The sequence below is a fragment of the Pan paniscus genome, chromosome 8 (assembly GCF_029289425.2).
Source record: "Pan paniscus chromosome 8, NHGRI_mPanPan1-v2.0_pri, whole genome shotgun sequence".
NCBI classification, from domain to species: domain Eukaryota; kingdom Metazoa; phylum Chordata; class Mammalia; order Primates; family Hominidae; genus Pan; species Pan paniscus.
The window spans coordinates 114,117,177-114,138,747 of record NC_073257.2 but is presented as its reverse complement, the minus strand read 5'-3'; the positions used below and the strand labels follow the sequence as shown (position 1 = coordinate 114,138,747).

General features: G+C 51.3%; 2 protein-coding genes across 6 annotated transcripts in view; one reads left to right on the top strand and one right to left on the bottom strand.

Moving 5' to 3' along the window:
* GBF1 (golgi brefeldin A resistant guanine nucleotide exchange factor 1) overlaps positions 1-5,815 on the bottom strand; it is a 137,518-nt gene extending 131,703 nt beyond the window's left edge. For all 5 annotated transcript variants that reach the window (XM_055093319.2, XM_008950838.4, XM_003825513.6 and 2 more), the window contains exon 1: positions 5,435-5,815. The gene's annotated coding sequence lies outside the window, so the exon portion shown is untranslated. The remainder of the gene's footprint in view (positions 1-5,434) is intronic.
* A 19-nt stretch (positions 5,816-5,834) lies between these two features.
* PITX3 (paired like homeodomain 3) lies at positions 5,835-21,422 on the top strand. The gene is made up of 4 exons (XM_024930485.3): positions 5,835-9,883; positions 19,101-19,230; positions 19,403-19,605; positions 20,092-21,422. The coding sequence occupies exons 2-4, from the start codon at positions 19,113-19,115 to the stop codon at positions 20,677-20,679; spliced, it is 909 nt and encodes a 302-aa protein (XP_024786253.2). The 5' UTR covers positions 5,835-9,883; positions 19,101-19,112; the 3' UTR covers positions 20,680-21,422.
* Positions 21,423-21,571: the final 149 nt, after the last annotated feature.

Below are 21,571 nucleotides of genomic sequence, written 5' to 3'. Positions count from 1 at the left end.
AAAAGAACCCACATTTACCTACCAGCCATATCATAATGCTTCTTTTTTCACGTCTATCTTCCTGACATCTCCTTAAGTGTTATTTGCACATTCACATTTTTGTGAAATATATAATTTTTAATGTAACTGTCAATTCTTCATATATGTCTTATTTTCTTTGGCTCTAAATAGCTGTTTTAGTACACTAGTGTTTAAGTGGTTTTTTTTTTCTTAATCACTTTTATGGGGTTTGGTTTTGTGTTTGTTTGGTTGTTTGTTTTGAGACGGAGTTTCGCTCTTGTCGTCTAGGCTGGAGTGCAGTGGCGCAATCTCGGCTCACTGCAACCTCCACCTCCAGGGTTCAAGTGATTCTCCTGCCTCAGCCTCCCGAGTAGCTGGGATTACAGGCGCCCACCACCACGCCTAGCTAATTTTTATATTTTTAGTAGAGACAGCGTTTCACCATGTTGGCCAGGCTGGCCTTTAACTCCTGACCTCAGGTGATCTGCCTCCCTTGACTTCCCAAAGTGCTGGCATTACAGGCATGAGCTACCACGCCCGGCCTCTTAATCACTTTTAAACATTTCCTTGGCCAGGTGCAGTAGCTCTCATCTTTAATCCCAGCACTTTAGGAGGCCAAAGCAGGAGGAATGGTTGAGCTCAGGAGTCAGAGACCAGCCTAGGCAACATAAATTTAAAAAAAAAAAAAAATTAGTGGGACATAGTGATACATGCCTGTAGTCCCAGCCACTAGGGAGCCTAAGGTAAGAGGATCAGTTGAGCCAAAAAAATCAAGGCTGCAATGGGCTATGATGACACCACTGGACTCTGGGCAACATAGTAAAATCCTGTGTCTACAAAAAACACAAAAATCAGGCAGGCGTGGTGGCACGCACCTATAGTCCCAGCTACTCAGGAGGCTGAGATGGGAGGATCACTTCAGCCTGAGAGGCAAAGGTTGCAGTCAGCCGAGATCTCACACCACTGCATTCCAGCTTGGGTGGCAGAGAGAGACTCTGTCTCAAAAAAAAATTATTCTTATCCAACTAGCAAATAAATTCTCCAAAGGCAAAAGCGCAATTTTGTTTTTCTTTTTCATGATGCCTTTGTGTCTAATACAGAGCTGGGCAAACCAAGAAAACTGATGGACTTTCTGAAAAGGTAGATGGTAGTAGGGAGCTGAAGGACCAGCAATAGGCCCTTCTAAGGTTTATGTTCACTCAATCCCTTTAAAAGCCAGAGAAGGCTGGGCGCATTGGCTCACACCCATAATCCCAGCACTTTGGGAGGCCGAGGCGGGCGGATCACGAAGTCAAGAGTTCAAGACCAGCCTGGCCAATATGGTGAAACTACATCTCTACTAAAAATACAAAAATTAGCTGGGTGTGGTGGCGCGCACCTGTAGTCCCAGCTACTTGGGAGGCTAAGGCAGGAGAATTGCTTGAACCCAGGAGGCGGAGGTTGCAGTGAGCCAAGATCACACCACTGCACTCCAGCCTGGGCAACAGAGCAAGACTCCATCAGAGAAAAAAAAAAAAGCCAGAGAAACAATAAAGATGCAGAGCTTTTAATATTTCCAGAGCTGGCCTAGGAACACATCATAGTTCTGTGCTTTATTGAGAATAACCAAAGTTACTAAACTAGGAAACAACTTACTGAGCTCAAGAAATTTACTTAAAGGGTGGAAGTAAAAGAAGGTTAAACTGGGAAAAAAGCTGGTGCCCTGACAATGCATCACTGGAAAATCCTCCCAGACCTGATAATCGGGTGACCAGGGTACCTCAGCTCTAGCATGCCATCTCCTCCCCCTGTGGAGATTCTGAGAGTATCTCAAAAACCGTTTACAAGGTAAGCTACTAATATGTCCAAAGCTGTCCCTTCTGCCAGCTTGGAGATGAAAAATAAAACAAACCTTCTCTATCTCACTCCATCTTTTAGCCACTCAGGGCACCCAAGGTATAAAGGTGACAGCTGGCAGAGTAGGACAAAGAAAAAAAGTCTATGTGATTATGCATAGAGAACTGCAGTGATTAAGTCTCATAAGGCCTGCCCATTTTGTTTATTGAGGGTCATCATCCAGTAACCATTGGGCAGAATCCAGTCCACAGACATATTTTGTTTGGCCTGAAAAAGGCTTAAAAATACTTTTAACTAGTTTCCAACAATTAGAAAACACAATGATCTAAATTTCCAGTTTCTCCTGAAAAATAGAAAGAGTGGTCATTCTGTGCCTGCATTCTAAAACAGTAACAATCTGCTGAAAAAGGAGCAGTTGGCTCTTCTAAATAAAGGAATGGGTTGAGCATGGTGGTTCATTCCTAAAATCCCAGCACTTTGGGAGGCAAAAGTGGGAGGACTGCTTGAGTCTAGGAGTTCGAAACCAGCCTGAGCAATACAGTGAGACCTTGTCTCTACAAAATATTAAAAAATTAGCTGGGCATGATGGCGCACATCTGTGGTCCCAGCTACTTGGGAGGCTGAGGTAGGAAGATCACTTGAGCCCAGAGGTCAAGGCTGCAGTGAGCTGTGATCGCTCCTCTGCACTCCAGCCGGGGTGACAGAGCAAGACCCTGTCTCAATAAAAAGAAATTAAAATTGAAGACAAAAAAAAAAAATAAAGGCATGGGTTGTCCAGTACACAACAGTCCCCACTAATCCTAATACATTCCCATGGGACTCAATTAACTCATTTACATTACCTGCCTGGCATTTAGGCACATGAGCTCGTAACCCCTGGTTTATATGATTGGCAAACCATTACTTTGCCATCATACTTCCATGATCATTTACACTACTATTGCATCTATGGTAATTTCCACTACTACTAGAACAAATAATCACTTCTATGATCACCTCTATTATTATTGGGGTTCCAAATCAGCACACTGCTTTATTATATTTTCATTTAGTTAAACAACTGCAGTTGAACGTACTGAAATATTAAAAAAAAAAAAAAGAGTAACAGCTAAACAGCAGCTCATTATATTTACATAGCTCTTCTAGCCTGAGGATAAAATGTCAACAAAAACATACACCCTTAAATTCAATCCCACCATTAACCCAACAACAGAATCATTCTAATCAGTCACACAGAGCCACAGGGATATAGTGTGTGATCAATCAATGAGAAGTGTCATACAAAGATTAGGGTGATCCTTGCAGTGAGTACTCTATAAATAGAGTCTCCTCAAAAGCAAGAGCTGTGTCTTCTTCCTCTTTAGCTGCCCACAGCAGCCACTCTAAGTACCCTATCAATGAGGTTATTATGTGAAAGTGGCAGTCATCCTGACTTCTGGAAAAGAGGGAAATAAAATAGTAGTGGAACTTTGAGAACTCTGAGCTGAAACTGGGATTGGTGCCCAGCTACTGAGGAGATATGTCTATAGCCTGAGTTCCCACTGTGCCAATGAGCATCACTGTCAAGACTGGAACATACTGTCTACAAACACCATTAAAAAGAAGCTCAAATACAAGCTTGGGACTTGTATTTGAAAGATGAATTTTCTGATTTGTGGGTAGGAGTGGGAATTATTCCTATCTAGAAAATTATTCCTATCTAGAAATGACATTTAGGATTAAAAAAAGGAAAGAGAGAGAAAGAGAAAACGTTTTGATGCCTCTATAGTCACCCTTAGGCTCAACTGAGGATGACTGGATCCTGGATTGATCACACTGCCTACCCAGAAACTAGATTGCCTGTTATGCAAAGCATATCAACTCAACAGCGCAATGGCCCAAGTGAGCAAGGCAGGATCATCAAACCTGGGTACCTCCTGAGGTATGTCATTTCATTTGCTGCGTTCAACTACTTTTTTGGGGGCGGGGAGAGGGGAGGAATTCTACAACTTAGATCAGCAAGTTAAAATGCAAATAGTTTCCTGTACCATTTCCATCTAAATCAACACACGTGAAGCATAAATAATGCCATCCCCCTTCTCCCAACACACACAAAAATTTCAATTTCATAAGGACGAAGGTAGGAAGGGAAAAGGGAAATTATGAAATTTCAATTTCATAAGGACAAAGGTAGGAAAAACTGAGTTAGTCATTCCAAGATCCTAAATAGTTTTCTCTTCTGACACTATGAGGTTTTGATCCTCCTTGTTACTACCTCATCATGCAAAAGTGCAAAGTGTTCCTGACTGCCAGGGCCAAAAGCAGGCCACAAGTCCTGATCACATACTGAAACTAATCCCAGACAGAGATAACGTTTATTGAGTGCCCACTACATACCAAAAGGTATTAGGTTGATCCTGCTCTTAACCTACTACATGCTCTAGCTAGGCCACTGCACATACATGCTACTACTTTTAAGAAGTGCATTAACTGAGCAGTCCCAAAGCAGACCTTTCCATTTGTATCCTCCACAGGGCCTAGAGTGCCTTTTATACCTGAATTAATGCACAAGTTTCCACATTGTGCATTAAAAAACACCATCTACACTATTCCTTATTTCTAAAAGCATTCGTTACCCTTGGTGGACTTTTATAGCTTTACAACACAGCAGTTTATCAAAGGTCATCACAGTGCCATAAACTACTCTCTAGGGTTATGTTCCATCATTCACTCTGGGGCTCTGACCCTACAATTGGCTGAAAATCTCTCATGACTCTTTTTGCCCACTAAACATAATAGGCCGACAATACCAAACTTTGCCAGTATTCAAATCTCTCTCTGCTGTCAGTCAAATATGTCATAATAGAGTGGTTTCCTTATGATTAAGCCTCATCTCCTTAGTGAAGATCTGAGAGAAAAATGTCAACAAAAACATACACTACAAAAGAATGCCTGTGAAAGATTGTATAAAGGAACAAACAGGCCCAGAAGATAAGTCTAGTGTTTACATACAGACCCAGACTGGCAGCTGAGCTGTCCTGTAAGAGGGAAGCCTTCTCATAGCCCAGTTCCCTGTGCTGCTATAACCTCAAGCCTTCCACACGTCCCTCTGCTGACAACCTGATTCTAGGGTGCACTAGTTCATCATTCAGTATTAATGAAGCAGTTCCTTTGTATTAGTGAGGCAATCACAAAGAAGTAGACGCTGTACAGAATCTAGAGAGACTTTCACATCTAAAGTCTGAAAACCCATAAAAGTAGACACAATGCTCCTTAGGTTTGCTTTCAGCTTTTGAGTACTGGGCTCTTCAGGATGCAGAAAGCGCTGGAAAGGAGAAGCTAAATACTAGGTCAAGCCTGGGAAAACAGAAGATTTGGGCACCTGCAAAGGATCAGTAATGAGAGCAGAAATCGCCCCTCCTGCGGCAGAGGCATGACCTTTGCCCCTGCATACCTCCCTGTTCCCTCCCACAACAACCCTTCCCTCGTCTTATTCCTGTCCGCTGCGTCCTTAGCCCACCTTGGCTCGCCCAATTTAAGGGCCCTTCCCACTAATTCCCTATTGCGATGTCAGGGCGGCCTTCACGACACCGGAACTCTAGGAAGAGACTTCACTGACCTGTCAGCGGATCCAAAATGGCGGGGCCTAGTCCCAGGACCGGCAGCCGCTGCTCATGTCCAGCCCGCACCCCGGAGGCGTCTCCGGGCAGCTCTCCCGGCTCTGGTAGCAGATGGGAGAAGAGAAGGAGCCTGTTTCCTGGAAATTGAGGCCGAAGTCAGGGTGGGACTGCACAGTCCGCCAGGATGAGTCGGCCGGGACGGGCAGTAGAGCCGGGTACCTTCCCTGTCAGCTCACTGACGTGGTAACTAGCCTCAGTCTAGCCCGCTGCCTGGTAACTGCGCGAGCCCTGCCGCGCGCAGCCAATCATAGCTTTGCACCGTGAAAAGTAGCATTCCGACTATCCAATCGAGTAAAGGAAATTGGCTTCAGGAGGCGGGTAGTGCCTAAAGAGGCGAGATTACAAGGGAAAGAAAGGGTATGTTAGGGGACAACCAACGGATACGAGTACTCTCTGAGTGACAGTTTAAAAAACCAATAAAAAATGAGGAACTGGGCTGGGCGGCTAGAGAGGTGGAGTTAGGTAGAGTTCGGTTGCAGTGCGCGGTTTGGCAGTGGCTGCTGGGCATTATGGGGAGAAAGGCTACAATTGGCTGGAAAGGGGCGGGGTCCGCTTTGAGAACTTGAGCGGGCATCCCTACTCCCCGTCCACGTATTATCAAAGTTACCTGGGCCAAGACCATGCCCCTTGAGGAATCACTCCTTTTCGAGGCAGCTCTGGGCTCCCTTCATTCTAAAAACAAGTCCAGCGATCTATTCCACACCCTGCTCTCCTCGCCCTCTTGTCCACCTTCCCTGTCGTGGCTTCTCACAGTTATGTCTGTCACGTCCCAACTCTGTTTCAGCGTCCTCTGCCCCACTCCCATCATCCAGAAATAGAGAAAATGGGACGTAGCAGAAGCCCTGGATATCTAATTTAAGTCTCTTCATTTTACATTATAGGAAACAGCCCCAGGGTGGAAGGCTGGGCCCATGTTCACATAATTAGTAAATAGCAGAGCAGAGAGACGAACCCCTGGGTCTCCTCACCCCCAGGCCAACTCTTTTCATCGCCTTTTGTCACCTCTTATGCCTTAGTATATCGGGCTTTGACTCCCGGTCTGCCTTTCATACCAAGCCTTTGACGGGCCTTATCCACCAGGCTAAATACACAGCTTAGCCCACCTCATCAGTGATAGGAAACAGAAGTCTTTCTTGTTTGCCTTAGAAACGCTAAGGGGCCTGAGGGTTGGATGCCCACCTGTTTTCACTGTCTTCCCCCAGCTGCCTCCTCCCCTTGCAAGAGATGATAGAGGTTACTAAGCTATTTAGAATTACCTGTATTACCTGGAAGTGAGAATGCGTGAGAAGAGGACAAGAGGATGGGTTTTCTCCTAGGAGACTGAATCATGAAATTCCCAGCCTATTTGGGACACTAGAGCCCCAGTGTCCCTGCAGACCTGGAGAAGCTGCTGGGAGGCAGTGAAAAAAAAATACCTAATTCTTTCCATACATCCTCCCAATTATGGACGACCCAAGTCCAGGGAAGCTCTATAACTAACCACATAGGAAAGCAGTCTCAAAACCAGACATCCAAAGACCATCCGTGTGCTACGATGCGCTATTTTTTTGTTTTGTTTTGTTTTTTTGTTTTTTGTTTGTTTGTTTGTTTTGAGAGAGTCTTGCTTTGTCATCCAGGATGGAGTGCAGTGCTGTGATCTTGGCTCACTGCAACCTCCACCTCCTGGGTTCAAGTGATTCTCCTGCCTCAGCCTCCCAAGTAGCTGGGATTACAGGCATCTGCCACCACACCAGGCTAATTTTTGTATTTTTAGTAGAGATGGGGTTTCACCATGTTGGACAGGCTGGTCTCGAACTCCTGACCTCAGGTGATCCACCCGCCTCAGCCTCCCAAAGTGTTGAGATTACAGGTGTGAGCCACCACACCTGGCCACGATGCTCTAGTGTAAAGCACCCATCAGATATCAGACGTGAAGAACCCCTCAGTAACTTCCTACACCTGCGCATTGGGCTTCTGGTCGGTGGGTCCAGCTGAAGATCTAGCCTCTATCACCCAAAGAGAGTCAGGGAAAGAGGATATACCATCATAGCACCTCTTTCCACATTACCTCAGAGCCATTTTCCTCTTCATTTGAAAACTGAGAGTTGGTGTCCTGGGCCTGTCTCAGATTGAGAGGTCCTGGAAAGCCGATTGGAAAATCCTCTAAGTGGGCCAAAAATTTCTGCTCGCCAATATCTACTTCTACATACCTCCAGAAATTCATCATTCTAAAAGCATGTGATTGTGCAATAGAGATGGGGAGGAGAGAGATGACAATTCCCTAGTCCCTCCTAACCACTAATCATCATCTTACCAGGCAGAACATCTTCCTCATAGATATCAGTGTGACATTTATTGAGATTCTACATTATGCCTGGGAATAATAGACATGGTCCTTACCCTCCTAAATTTTATTATCATAGCAGACAACACATAAGCTGATCCCTTCAATATGGTGGGTGGTGTAATAGAAGGTATACACTGAGGGTCATGAGAGCAAGGGGCTAAACTGAGAGTTCAGAAAAGGCTTCCCAGAGAAAATAAGGCTTGAGTGGAACATCGGAGGAGTAGGAATTGACAATATAAAGATGGGTTACTTTCACAGGAAGGGCCAGAGGTGTGCAGGACACTACTAGGAAATTGGAGATGAAGACAAGGTCAGGTCCTGAAGGTCTTGTATGCCAGGCTAGGGAGCTTGACCTTTATCCTAAGGGCAATGGGAGTCACTGAACAGTCAAGACATGACTGCTCAGATTTGCCTTAGGGGCATATTGTGTGTGACTGGGCTTAGGCTCTTTTTTTTTTTTTTTTTTGAGACAGAGTCTTGCTCTGTCGCCCAGTCTGGAGTGCAGTGGCGCGATCTCAGCTCACTGCAAGCTCCGCCTCCTGGGTTCACGCCATTCTTCTGCCTCAGCCTCCCCAGTAGCTGAGACTGCAGGCACCCGCCACCAAGCCTGGCTAATTTTTTGTATTTTTTAGTAGAGATGGGGTTTCACCGTGTTAGCCAGGATGGTCTCAATCTCCTGACCTTGTGATCCGCCCGCCTCGGCCTCCCAAAGTGCTGGGATTACAGGCATGAGCCACCGTGTCCGGCCTGGGCTTAGGCTCTTAGGAGCACCCAAGCAACATAGCCTAACTGGGAGAAGAGAAGGAGCCTGTTTCCTGGAAATTGAGGCCTAAGTCAGAGAGGGCCGAAGTCACAGTCTGCCAGGATGTTCCTTGGTCATCTGTCCTGTCCCTTGCAAATTCCTAACCAGCAGGCACCAAGGCCACACCTTGCCCACAGGACTTAACCTGGTACCACCAGCGGGAAACCAGCCCTGCTGAAGGAGGGAGAGCACAGCCTAAGCAAGACAAGGGTACAGACTGAAAGGCAATGCCTTTGGAGTGCCCAGCCCAAGCCCTGAGATCCAGCAGGAACCTCCTCTTAATTGCTTTGCGCGGGGAGGGAGATGATAGTTACTCGTCCAAGTTCACTCAGTGATGGTGCAGTTCGTGGCAGCGTTGGAATACTACTTTGGTTTGTATCATTCCAAACCCTGCTGTCTCCCCGAAGTCACCTTCCTTGGAGAAGAAGGGGGAAATGAAGAAGAGGAAAGATATGAGGAAAGAGGAGCAGAGAGAAAGAGAAATGAGTCTTTTAAAGTGGCAGAGGAAGGAGAATGGTAAACAGCAGGAGCGAAGCGGCTGAGGAGAAAGAAGAGGAAAGAAAGGCGAGACGTGGGAGGATTGGAACAGAGACAAAAGGGAGGAGAGACGGACAGCGACAAGTGGAGAAAATCGGCGAAACTTGAGTGGCAGAGAAGTCTGAGCGCTGAGACCCGGCGGCCCCGTGCGCCTTCCCACCTGGCGCCGATCCACTTTCCTCGGGGTAGCGGCCCAACCCACTTCGCTGCCAGCCGATCCCTTTTACCCGTGGCTACCGGGACCACTCTACTCTCGCCCACTTGGCTCTGCCTAAGCGTCCTAGCCGGAGCGCGGTCTCTGCCACGTGGGGAGGGGCGCGGCCGAGTTGCTGAAGAGCGCTTCTGATTGGCCAGAGGGCGGGGTTCTTGGCGTCTCGCCGACCAGACCCCTCCCTCAAAGGCGGGGCCTGGAGATCCACAGCTGGAAAGGGCGGAGCCCCAGCAGCGCAGCTGGAAAGGGGCGGGGCCTGACGCGCGCGGCTCGCCGCGGCGGGCTGGGGGCGCCCTGGTCTGCCATAAAGTGAATGGGCGCCGGCTGGGGGTGGCAGTACGCGGTGAGGCTCACTCCCTCCAAGAGTCCAGGAGCGCCCGAGCGGAGAGGCGGCCCGGGAGCAGGGGGGCGGCCCCCACTCCGGCCGGGTGCCCGGCCCCTGGCCCCTGCCTGCCCTCTAGATCGCCGCCGCAGCCGCCGCTACTGGGAGTCTGCCTGTTGCAGGACGCACTGTGAGTGTTTGACCATTCTAAGGACAGGGGCTCATGGGGCCGAGGAGCTATTGCTGGACCTTGGAATCCCTAAAACGAGACCTGGGGCAGCTGAACTCCGGTGCCTCGGGAACAGGTCGAGAATGGGAGGGCGGACTGCAGACCTGGGGCCAGGACTTGGGAAAAGGGAAACTCAGGGTAAGAACCAGGGGATAGGGAAGGGGGAGACTCAGAGGATCCGGAACGAAGCCGGAGACTTGAAACCAGGATAGGGGCTTCGCGAGGCAGGGAGTAGGGAGTCTGGAAACCATTACCAGAAAGCGCCCTGGAATCCCAGGGCACGGGGCAGGCGGCCAGGGAGCGAAAGGGGTTACAGAGGCCCTGGCCAGCGGGGGAGCTGGCGGGGCGGCCCCCAGTGTGGGGGCAGTTGACGGTGCCCGATGCCCCTCGGCCTAGGCTCAGACTCCTGGGGCTGGGAGCCGGGGTGCGCCTGGTCGCACACGCTTCTCTTCCCAGCTGCTCCGCAGTTGGAATAGGAGCTGTGTTGTGAGAGCCCGGCCGCGACTGAGTCAGATGGCCGCTGTGCGGATCAGAGTGACCAGGCGGCGGGTATAGTGGATCTGGCTTGGGGTGTCTGGGCCCAGAAGGGTCCTGACTTGAGGCCGCCTCAGAATCGGACAGAATGTCCGCGGTGCATGGGGCTCGGAGCGGACAGAATGTCCGGGTAGCGAAGTGGGTCTCTCCGGAGCGGGAGTTGTGTCTGGCAGTGGTGGACAGAATGTCCCTGGCTGGGTGGCATGTCCATCTACCCAGCAGCGCCTGCCCAGCTGCTGCGTGTGCGATGGGGTCGGCTGCGGTGGGTCACCTCAAATCCCAGCTCACACTTTGCAAACTTGTTTCAGCTCCTTCGGGCTGCGAAGCTGTGAGCAGGGAGCGAGAGTAAAGGCTGCAGCCTGGCCTTGGGGTGAGGTGGGCTGGGACACATGCCCCCTTCAATTCAGAATAGATCAGAGCATCACTCTGTACTTCCAGAATCCAAATTTGAGGACAGAAGGCCAATGAGGAGCCTGCTAGTGGGAATCAAGACCAGGAAAGGAAGGAATAGGTGACAAAAGGCAATGGGAAAACAGGAAGGAGCTGGGTACAAGCCCCTGGCAGCCTCAGTTGCCCCCTAATTCCAATACAATTAACCAGACACCCCCCAGACTCCTTGCTGGAGTATCAGCCGACCAATGGCTCCTTCCCTACAGTGGGCAGGAGCCCAGGCCAGAAGAGAAAACTACAGCCCCATTAGCAAAGCAAACCCTGTGGTCCTGTTTCCCTTTTGCTTCCTCAGCCCTACCAGTCCCAACACCACTCTGGTGGCTGAGCGGAGGTGGGAAGGAGGCTCATGGAATCCAGACTCTGGAGTCCAACAGGGGGCTATCTGGCCCTCTCAGTCTGGTTGGGAAGGATGTCTTGGCCCTACCTAACAGCCGGATTTACTTTCCCTGCAGCTGGGATACAGCCCTGACTCTGCTGGGCCCATACAGTGACCATCCACCCTGACCCCAATTCTAACCACAGCTCAATTATGCTGAAGAGGACAGAACAGGGAGAACGAGTCCATATAAGTGAGCGAGATAGCCCAGCTGGGGACTGAGTTTTCACAAGGACAAGTGCAAGGCATTGTATTTAGCAATGAGTAATCTAAACAGTGGTTTCAACCTTTCTTACCCTTCACCTGTGAGTGACATATAATACGTATTCCCCACACTCCCATGTCCATTCCTCAGTTCTAAAGTTTGCTTATTACTGGCTAGGATTCTCAACTTTTGTTTTTCATTTGCCCTATTTTGATCAATATAAAGACACACCACAATTATCCCCATCACATTCTGATACACTTTTCAGGGGCTTGTGCTCCCATTGCTGTGCTCCCATAAAATCACTGAAATTATAGGTGAAATGAAGGGCTCTGTGTCAGGAAAGGAACAGGGAAAGCATTACAGATGGTTCCCTGAAGACTTTAGCTCAAAGTTGGCTTTTGCCAAAAAGGCCAAAGAGGTGGTATCATAATGAAGGTGATTGGAAACAAAAGACAGAACCTTTTCCCACCCTTGCATAAAGCCTTGTAACTGAACGCATGCCTGGTCACTGGCTCTTAGGAAGAATGTCATGGGCCTAGAGTAGGGTCAGAGAATGATTGGCAGAATGGGGAGCCAGGGGTTGCTGGCGAGGGCAAATTTCAAAGTTTAGTCCTCTGGAAGGTGAGACAGGATGGAAATCTACAGCATAATAAAAGACCTAGATATGCAGAAGGATTGCTTGCTCCCCAAATCTTGAAACTGGAGATGAGGGGGCCTTTTAGAACTGGAGTGATGCAAGCTCAGGATGAATAGAAAAATGTTCTTTGGCACACAGTGGGCAGCATACTTCCAGAGCTCATTTCCAGAGAGATGGTAGAGGCAGGAAGTAGAAATGGAATCCTTCAGGGTTTGGAAGGATCAGCACATGTCAGAGTCACAAATGGCTACCGGGTGGAGGGAGTGAGGCATGGAAAGAGCAGAACTAGATGGTTTGAATCTCTTCAAATATCTTCAAACTGTGTAACCTTGCATCCTGCCTTCTTAGAGGTGTAATGGGGATAGGCACTCCAGCCATGCAGGGCAGTTGTGCGAGTTAAATGAAATTATGTCTGTGAAGGCCCTCTGCAAATGGAGGAGCATCATAGAAATAAGAAGCACTGCTATTATTATGCCCAAGCTGCAGAATCTTTGTTTGGAAAAGTGGGGCTGAGACTTAGAGCAGCCTAATCTCATCCCTGATGCAGCCATAGGAGGGATCTTAATGACAGACGGGCCACCCTATCGCGGACTTCAGATGCTGGCCACTACCCCTGCCTCTGTCTGAGAACTCTGGGGAGCTCCCCAAATGCTCAGCCTGTCTACCAGGCCAAATATCTCTGCCTGCCTCCTGCTCAGGGATGGGAACATTGGCCCAGGACTCAGGTTCAGGACGGGAGGGCAAACGCAGCAGGCTAGAGCTGACTTGTGGTGACTGAAGGATGGGGCCAGTAGAATCTTTTCTTCTCCATTCACACTAAATGATGCCTCCTAGACTAACCTGAAGGATCCATTAGGTCCTGAGCTTTGGGGTGTCTAGGGTGTCCATGGCCACTGCCAGGGACTCATGAAAAGAATGATGGGGAGGAAAAGGAAAAGATCATCAGTGGGGTAAGAGTTGGGGGAAGACAGAGAGGAATAACTTTCAAAACTCTATCTCTCCTTTCCCATTGTCCTGCCCCGGGGCCTTTTTTACACCTTTCAGTTAATAGTTTCTCCTTTCCTATTTCTTCCCTGCCCAACCCTTTCTGCTCACCATGGTCAAATAAAGGTCACAAAGATGCTGTTTTTTGTCACACCCCTGGATACAAGCCTCCAGTGACCCCTACTGCTTGGTGCATTGCTTCTCATAGTGGGGGGGGGGGAGGAGGGCAGTACGGGAGTGGAGGAGGCATGACACACAGTCTAAACAGGGCCCATCTTCCTGGTGTGGCGATATCACTTGAAGATTGGGGGGTTTTATATTAAAAAAAGCTTTATTTTTATATTAAAATATTTTATATTCCATGACTAAAGTATGGAATAGAACGAAAAATTTGTTTGCATTTTTAACATAAAGCTGGTGACCTCAAAACAATTTCATACTAGTGGCAGCTGTTTCAGGTCATGCTTCTGTTTTCTAGTAGATGTTGTTTTTGACTGGTCTTAGGGTTTTTTTCTTTATTCAGGGCTGTTGCTCAGTGTGAATCTTAGGGGTTTTTGATGAAAAAGCTGGACATACTGTAGCCTAGACTTTGTCAAATCTGAACCACTGCCCCTTGTCCCCCATTGGAGGCCCCCTCGGTTTGACTCGTTTCTCTCTGCAGATCTCCCGTGGCCTACACTGAGACTCTGACTAACCTAGGCTCACCACTGCCCTCCCGGCCTGCCAGCTTATTCCCAACACTGCTGATTATTTAGAATGCCATACCCCTTCTCTGCCTCTTGAACTCCCAATTCAGTCACGTGCCTATATTCTCTGAGCTCCCAACACTTGGTACCACCTTCCATGGGCTTCCCTCTCTCTGATCTCCCACAGTCTGGGAGTCAGACCCATGCGGTCCATCTTTCCATCCTGTGCTCTGTTTGCCTCCCTACACTGCAGACTCCTACAAGATAGGGTCTCTGCCTTACTGTTCTTGGGATCCCTCTTAACACCTAATACTTGCTGAAGGAAGGAAGCAAGGAAGAGCAGGAAGACTGTGGAGTCATTTCTCTGATCCCCGAATCGTCCCTTAATAACTTGAGTGCTTCAAATCTTTGCTGCAAATGTGTCTCGATTTGCTCCCATTTGCACACTGCAGTTCAGCAAACCATAGAGTCTGGGTGCTCAGCGTCCCTAATGAACATGCAGCCATGTCCACTTAAGGACCTCACTTCAGTTTCATGTTTATAAGATGAAAACATCACAACTCCAGCTCCTCTCATCTCCTCTCCATTTAGCCCCTGAAAGAGAAAGGTTTTCTCCTATTTGAGTTCCAGGTTATGCCTCCAGCCTCAGGCATTATTATTGCAACCGATTGTGGGCCCTCACTATGTCCCTGGTCTACCTCTCTGGCTTCAGGACTTAAGTGGGTCCACATGACAGCTGACTTATTGCCATGGGGTTGTGTCTCTTGGAAACCATGGCCTCCCCACTGTGGCCTCCCTGGCCTGGGATCTGCTCTCCACCTTCATATGTCCTGGATATTTCATTCTTGCTGCAGTCCATGACCAGGCTTCCTGTAATTCCAGCCTGTACTACAGAATCAGAGCATACCTGTAGGCCCTCTGTACTCCCTGTGCCTGGGATTGCCACCCTGATACCAGTGGGACTGGGCCACACATCCCTCACATCCCTAGCAGGGTGTGGCAAAAAGTCTAGGGGTGGGGCCGGCAGCCCCCTTCCAGAGCTGGACTCACCATCACTGTTATCTTCTGACTCTCTCTGTCCCTGCCTGGGCATTTCTTACTAGCATCAACCAATCCTGCGGCTTCCAGACCTACTGCTTGTTCTTCCCTATCCACTGAGTGAGGCGAAGTCCCTGGCCTCAGTCCCAACTCCCTAGCTTCCTGACCTCCAGCAGTTTGGGGGAGCTTAATCTTCAGCCAGCCTGTCTCCAGCTCAGACAACAGCTTGGCGCCCCCAGCCTTTGCCTGACCAGCCCACCCGGACGTGAGTCGGCTAGAGGTCTATGCCCCCACCCTTCCATCTCTCTATTGCCTGCCTGGCTTTACTGTTCTTTCCTTCTCTCTTCAGTTTCACGGTCAGGTCCCTTCTCAGCTGTGGCTCCTCTCTCTGCTGTTACTAGCCCATGCAAGAGCCTAAAGGCTTCATTCTTTCCTCTACCAGTCCCTTGTCCCCAAAGTGGCTCCCAGCTTGGGTTACTCTGCCCATTTTGCTGTTACCTTGTTGACTGGGTCATCTATGCTCAGGACAGAGTGTTCGCAGCATGTGTTGCCTATCTCTCAGTAATGCAGCGTACTCACCTTCATTCACCAGGGAAACACCTCACTGGAGGATACAGAGTCTGGGCAGATGACTCACTCAAGGAAGGGCAGACACAGGGATGAGATCTTAGCCACCACTCCACCCTCAGTGCCTAACTCAATGCCCAGCTCATAGAATGTGCTAAATAAACATTTGTTTAATGAGTGAGGAAAAAAAACTACTCAGGTAGAGTTTTATCCCTACTCATATTTACATGTTTATGTTTTTATCTAAACCTTATAACAACACTGAAGGTAAGTAGGGAAGGGATCATGAACTTCCTTTCGGAGATGAAGAAATGTGCTCAGAGAGGTAAAGTAACTTGCCGAGGACACACAGCTAGTAAGTTGTACAGCCAGGACGTGAATCTAGATCTGCTGACTCTAAACCTAATTTCTTTGGGCTATACCAGATGACTTTCCTGAGAGGGGCCTGGGCACTTTCTGCCCCTCCTCCCCACCCCATCCTCTAGCTCCAGCATTCTCATGCCTTCTCCTCACTCAGCAGCATCCAGTGCAGAACACTCCCCTGGCCCCTTGGCCTGCTCCTCCCCCACACAGAGTCCTTAGCTCCTGGGACTGAGAGCTGAGGTTCAGAGGGGCCAGGGAGGCGGTGGGGGTGGGGTGGGGGAAGGGTAATAATGGCTAGCTCCAAAACAGCCCCGGCAGCTGTCCCTGTCACAGAGAGGAGACTGTGTGACGGTACGTGTCTGTCTGCCTGGATGTGGCAGCGCATGTGTGGGAGAGTGTGTGTTTGTGTGCCCCTAGCTCCAAGTCCAAGTGCTTATTATGTCTGAGTGGGGGCCTGTGTGTGTCTGCACATGTGTCTGTCTGTCTCTGGGAACACGCAGCCTGAACTCGGCTTTCTGGCCTCGGCTTTTCCTCGCCCATATCCCTTCTCACCCTGCCTCCCTCTGCTGAAATAAAGTGAAAGCAAGATGCAGGTATGGAACGCTGGGGACAGGGTAATTTGGAAAACTGCAAGTCGGGAGCCAAAGCTGACTGGAAGGCTAGGTGGCAAGGGTGGGACTGCTTTTCCCACAGGTAAACCCCTCTCTGGGTTTTTTCCCCAGCTCCATGTTGCTTCCATGGCCTCTGGAAAAGTCAGGGGGATGATTTGCATTTCAAGGGCATCTTGGGTATGAAGTAAGGGGAGACTTCAGAGCACCCCTTTTTCCAACTCTCAGTTCTAACCCTTCCTCCCTCATCTTCCCAGCCAAGGCTACCATAGTTCCTTCTCAGGGACATCTCCCTTCCATCAGAGCATTGTTGGCCAAAGTTTTCCAGCTCCAAACCCCCTGACCTGACCCGACCTGGAAGGGGAAGTAAGCTGAGCACACCTCCAGTTCTGGCCTGACTTTTCTCCTGTCCTGGGTTCCCTCCAGCCCTGTCTCTTCACACCCAATAAAAGGTCCAAGATCTAGACCCCTCTGCCTGTGGAAAGAGCAGGGACTCTTTCTCAACCTCCTGCCTTGACCTCGGTTCCACTCCCAACCTGGCTTGAGAGGTGGGGTGGGGAGTGGGGGCACAGCTGTGATCTCTGAGCTGTTGAAGGGGGCATTACCATGTGCAAATACAGGCTGCTGCCCATCTGCACCTCCCTGAGAAAGGCTCCTAATAAATCCAGAGCAGCCAAGTGACACACATCTCAATCTAGGCTAATCCACCACATTAATGCCATCCTGTGCAGCCTGCATTAAGCCCCTGTTAATGGGGAAGGGGTGAGAGAGGCAGAGAGGCCCCTCCCACTCAGCTCTCTACCCCTTCCCTCTGTCCCTAGCCTCCTTCTGTTCTCCTCCAACCAAAAGGCACCCAGAGTCTTGAGCCCCAGTATTGCCCATTTCCCTTCCTCCCAGCAGAGGGGTCCTGGGAGAGCAGGCAGAAAAGGGGACCCTGCGGGGGAAACTTGGAGAAGGACCCTGGGAGGCTCCTGGGCAATGTGAGGCTAGGTTTGGGAAAGGAAGTATGAGTAGGAAGGTGGTCTAATGAAGCTCCTGCCTATGGCCTGGAGCAGGCTTGGTAGAGGCTGTCCATGAGTGGAGCAGTCACTGGTGGGATGCAGTGTGTGTCGGTGCAGGCATGAGACCAGGCCCGGCCCAAGCACCCAGTGGTTTTTATACTTGTGTTTGATCTTGTTACCTTCTTTCAAATGAAATCTCTTCAGAAATAATAAACAAAACAGGCTGGGCATGGTGGCTCACACCTGTAATTCCAGCACTTTGGGAGGCCGAGGCAGGCATATCACCAGCGATGAGGAGTTCGAGACCAGCCTAGCCAACATGGTGAAACCCCGTCTCTACTAAAAATACAAAAATTAGCCGGGCGTGGTGGCACGTGCCTGTAGTCCCAGCTACATGGGAGGCTGAGGCAGGAGAATAGCTTGAACCCTGGAGGTGGAGGTTGCAGTGAGCCGAGATCATACCACTGCACTCCAGCCTGGGCAACAAAGCGAGACTCCATCTCAAAAAAAAAAAAGAAGGAAAAAAAAAAAGAAAGAAGTCATAAACGAAACAGATCAAAGCAGCGCTGCCCTAGCTGAAGCCGACCCAAGCAAGGCCAGGCTAGAACTGCAGCTGAGTCCCTGAGCGAATCTCGAGGGAAGGCCCCAGAAAGCACAGTGTGAGAAAACAAGCGTTCTGAGTTGACTGGATCAGAAAAATAAAATAATAATAAAAGAAAAATAAAAAGCAAACAAAGAAAAAGCATTAGGAGTCTCACAGACCTAGTTCAGATCTCAATCCCACTGCTTACAAGCTCTGTGAGCCTCATCAAGTTCCTTCAAGTTACGGTTTCCTCAGCAGAAAAAGGATGATCATACTTGACGTATTCTTGTGAGGGGAGAGAGAATGAGGTAAAGGCTCACAGTAAGTATACATTATTCTTAAGGGAGAAATATCAGGTCTGGTTCAAAATACAATCTGTCCTAAGGAGAATGGGTAACAGACATCTGGTCTGTGTCTCAGGTATGATTGGCTGAGGACCATGTATGAGTATAGGGGGATACTAAGCATTCAGGTGAGAAGGATTTTAAGTTTTTGCAGATGTAGTATAGGGTATGTAGTGTGCTATAGTGTAGATTTTGTTGTTGTTGTTTTTTGAGACAGCATCTTGCTCTGTCACCCAGGCTGGAGTGCAGTAGCACCATCTCGGCTCGCTGCAACCTCCGCCTCCCAGGTTCAAGCGATTCTCCTGCCTCAGCCTCCCGAGTAGCTGAGATTACAGGCACGTGCCACCCCGCCCAGCAATTTTTGTATTTTTAGTAGGGACGGGATTTTACCATGTTGGCCAGGCTGGTCTCGAACTCCTGACCTCAGGTGAGCCACCCGCCTTGGCCTCCCAAAGTGCTGGGATTACAGGCGTGAGCCACTGCGCCCGGCCTATAGTCTACATTTTTATTAATTCAATAAATATTGAACCCCAACTGTATACCTGGCACAGTTCTAGTTCCCAACAGTAAACGAAACGAAGTCTAGTTTATATATCTATGCAGAGAACCTCTCAGCATGCACCTCTGCGTCCTTAGGATGCTATTTCCCGATTCTATCCTAAGGAGCCCCACGCAGCCCCAGCTTTAAGGCTGGGGTTGAGAAAGGCGCCAGGGAATTTACGGGGAAACGCTGCTGGGACCTAGCTAAGCCGGAGATTTTACCCCCATTACCCTGGTCTGTGTCTTCTCTCGCCTCCAGAGCCCTCCCTCCATGGAGTTCGGCCTGCTCAGCGAGGCAGAGGCCCGGAGCCCTGCCCTGTCGCTGTCAGACGCTGGCACTCCGCACCCCCAGCTCCCAGAGCACGGCTGCAAGGGCCAGGAGCACAGCGGTAAGCGCGCCCCCTTCCGGGGGTGCAGGACATAACAGCTTCATCCCCAGTGCGGGTGGGACCCCGGCTGGGCAGCCCCGGTGGGAGCCAGCGAGTGGCTTAGGAGGTCCCCGAGCCGGAGAATATGCGCTGGCTTGGGCGCTCTGTGACCTGCCCCCACTCTGGCCCCCAGACTCAGAAAAGGCCTCGGCTTCGCTGCCCGGCGGCTCCCCAGAGGACGGTTCGCTGAAAAAGAAGCAGCGGCGGCAGCGCACGCACTTCACCAGCCAGCAGCTACAGGAGCTAGAGGCGACCTTCCAGAGGAACCGCTACCCCGACATGAGCACGCGCGAGGAGATCGCCGTGTGGACCAACCTCACCGAGGCCCGCGTGCGGGTATGCTCTCCAGACCCGCGACTCGCACCCGCGCGGGCCCTCCGCGCTCAGCCTGCGACCCGGCGGCCAGCGGTTCCACCCCACCTGCCCCCTCCCTCGGACCCCGGATCCCGGACCCTGGCTCCCGGCCGCAGCCCCACGCGGTCTCTTGCTCGCCAACCTCCAGCCTCTGCTCCCACTGCTCCCTACTACTCGGACCGCGCGCTTCTTCGGCCCTGACACCGTCTCTCCTTCCCCTCACCACCCCTCCTCAACCCCATCCTACTGTCCCGCCAGACCCTGGCGCCGATGACTCGGTCCTGCCGCCCGCGCCTTCTGTTCTCCGACCCCGGACTCCGTGCGCTCCTTCCCTCCCACCCCGTCTCTAGCCACCTCATCTCGTTTATTGACCGCAGGGCCCCGGCTGGAAGCCCCGTCGGGGTGGCCCGCCCTTCAGCCGCTGGGACCCGGCCCCGGGCCCTGACCGCCTTTCTCCCGTGCCCGCAGGTGTGGTTCAAGAACCGGCGCGCCAAATGGCGGAAGCGCGAGCGCAGCCAGCAGGCCGAGCTATGCAAAGGCAGCTTCGCGGCGCCGCTCGGGGGGCTGGTGCCGCCCTACGAGGAGGTGTACCCCGGCTACTCGTACGGCAACTGGCCGCCCAAGGCGCTTGCCCCGCCGCTCGCCGCCAAGACCTTTCCATTCGCCTTCAACTCGGTCAACGTGGGGCCTCTGGCTTCGCAGCCCGTCTTCTCGCCACCCAGCTCCATCGCCGCCTCCATGGTGCCCTCCGCCGCGGCTGCCCCGGGCACCGTGCCAGGGCCTGGGGCCCTGCAGGGCCTGGGCGGGGGCCCCCCCGGGCTGGCTCCGGCCGCCGTGTCCTCCGGGGCCGTGTCCTGCCCTTATGCCTCGGCCGCCGCCGCCGCCGCGGCTGCCGCCTCTTCCCCCTACGTCTATCGGGACCCGTGTAACTCGAGCCTGGCCAGCCTGCGGCTCAAAGCCAAACAGCACGCCTCCTTCAGCTACCCCGCTGTGCACGGGCCGCCCCCGGCAGCCAACCTTAGTCCGTGCCAGTACGCCGTGGAAAGGCCCGTATGAGCGGCCCCGCCCGTAGATCATCCCCGAGGGCGGGGGCAACGATTCACAGCCTCCGCGGACTGGGGTCATTTTGACTGGCTTGCTCCCGCCCCAGGGTCTGAAAGGGGTGTTTGGGCAGCTGGGGGGCACCGGCTCAGGAGAGGGCCTTCCCCTCCCAGCCCTGAGGGGTGGACTAGGCCCTACACACAGACCGCGCCCCTGGGACTAAAGCCAGGAACAGGGACCAGCTCCCCGGGGGCCAACTCACCCTTGGCCCATCCCGCCTTCTCCAGGCTTCCCCTCCCTCGTTTTCAAAGATAAATGAAATAAACGTGCGCGGACTGTCGAAGGCGTGATGATTCAGAGTTGCGCTTGAGTCCTCTTCCCTTCATCCTCCCCCACTGTCTACAGGCGAGCTGGATGTACAGGAACGAAGTGAGGGTCCAGGCTTCTAGGGATTCAGTCCCACTCACCACCCTCCCCCTACTCCAGGTCGGGGCAGCCCGGGATTCCTGCAGCAAAGAGGTGCGTGCGTGCGGGGGACGTGGGAAACCGGCTACCTGGCTGGCATCGGCCACAGCCGGTGCTGCGGCGCCACCTCGTGGTCTCAGGGAGGCTAGCTGGTAGATCTGGTCTCCAACGCTTCCTTGTAGGTGTCAGCTCTGCTATTGAGGGAGCCTATGACTTTAGATAAAGTTACTCCGCCTTTCTGCACCTGTTTCTCACTGTTCCTATGAGGGGCTTGGGTCTCTAACAGCAATAAAATTCTGGTCTGTAACAGACATTTGTTAAGTGCCTACCAGGCCTAGGATTCTTTCAGTGTCTGTGTGTGTGCCTCTCACCCTTCCACACACCCTCAGGCGTCCCACCTGCAGATCATCCCCTTGGTAGCAGCCTCCTGCCATCACAGCAG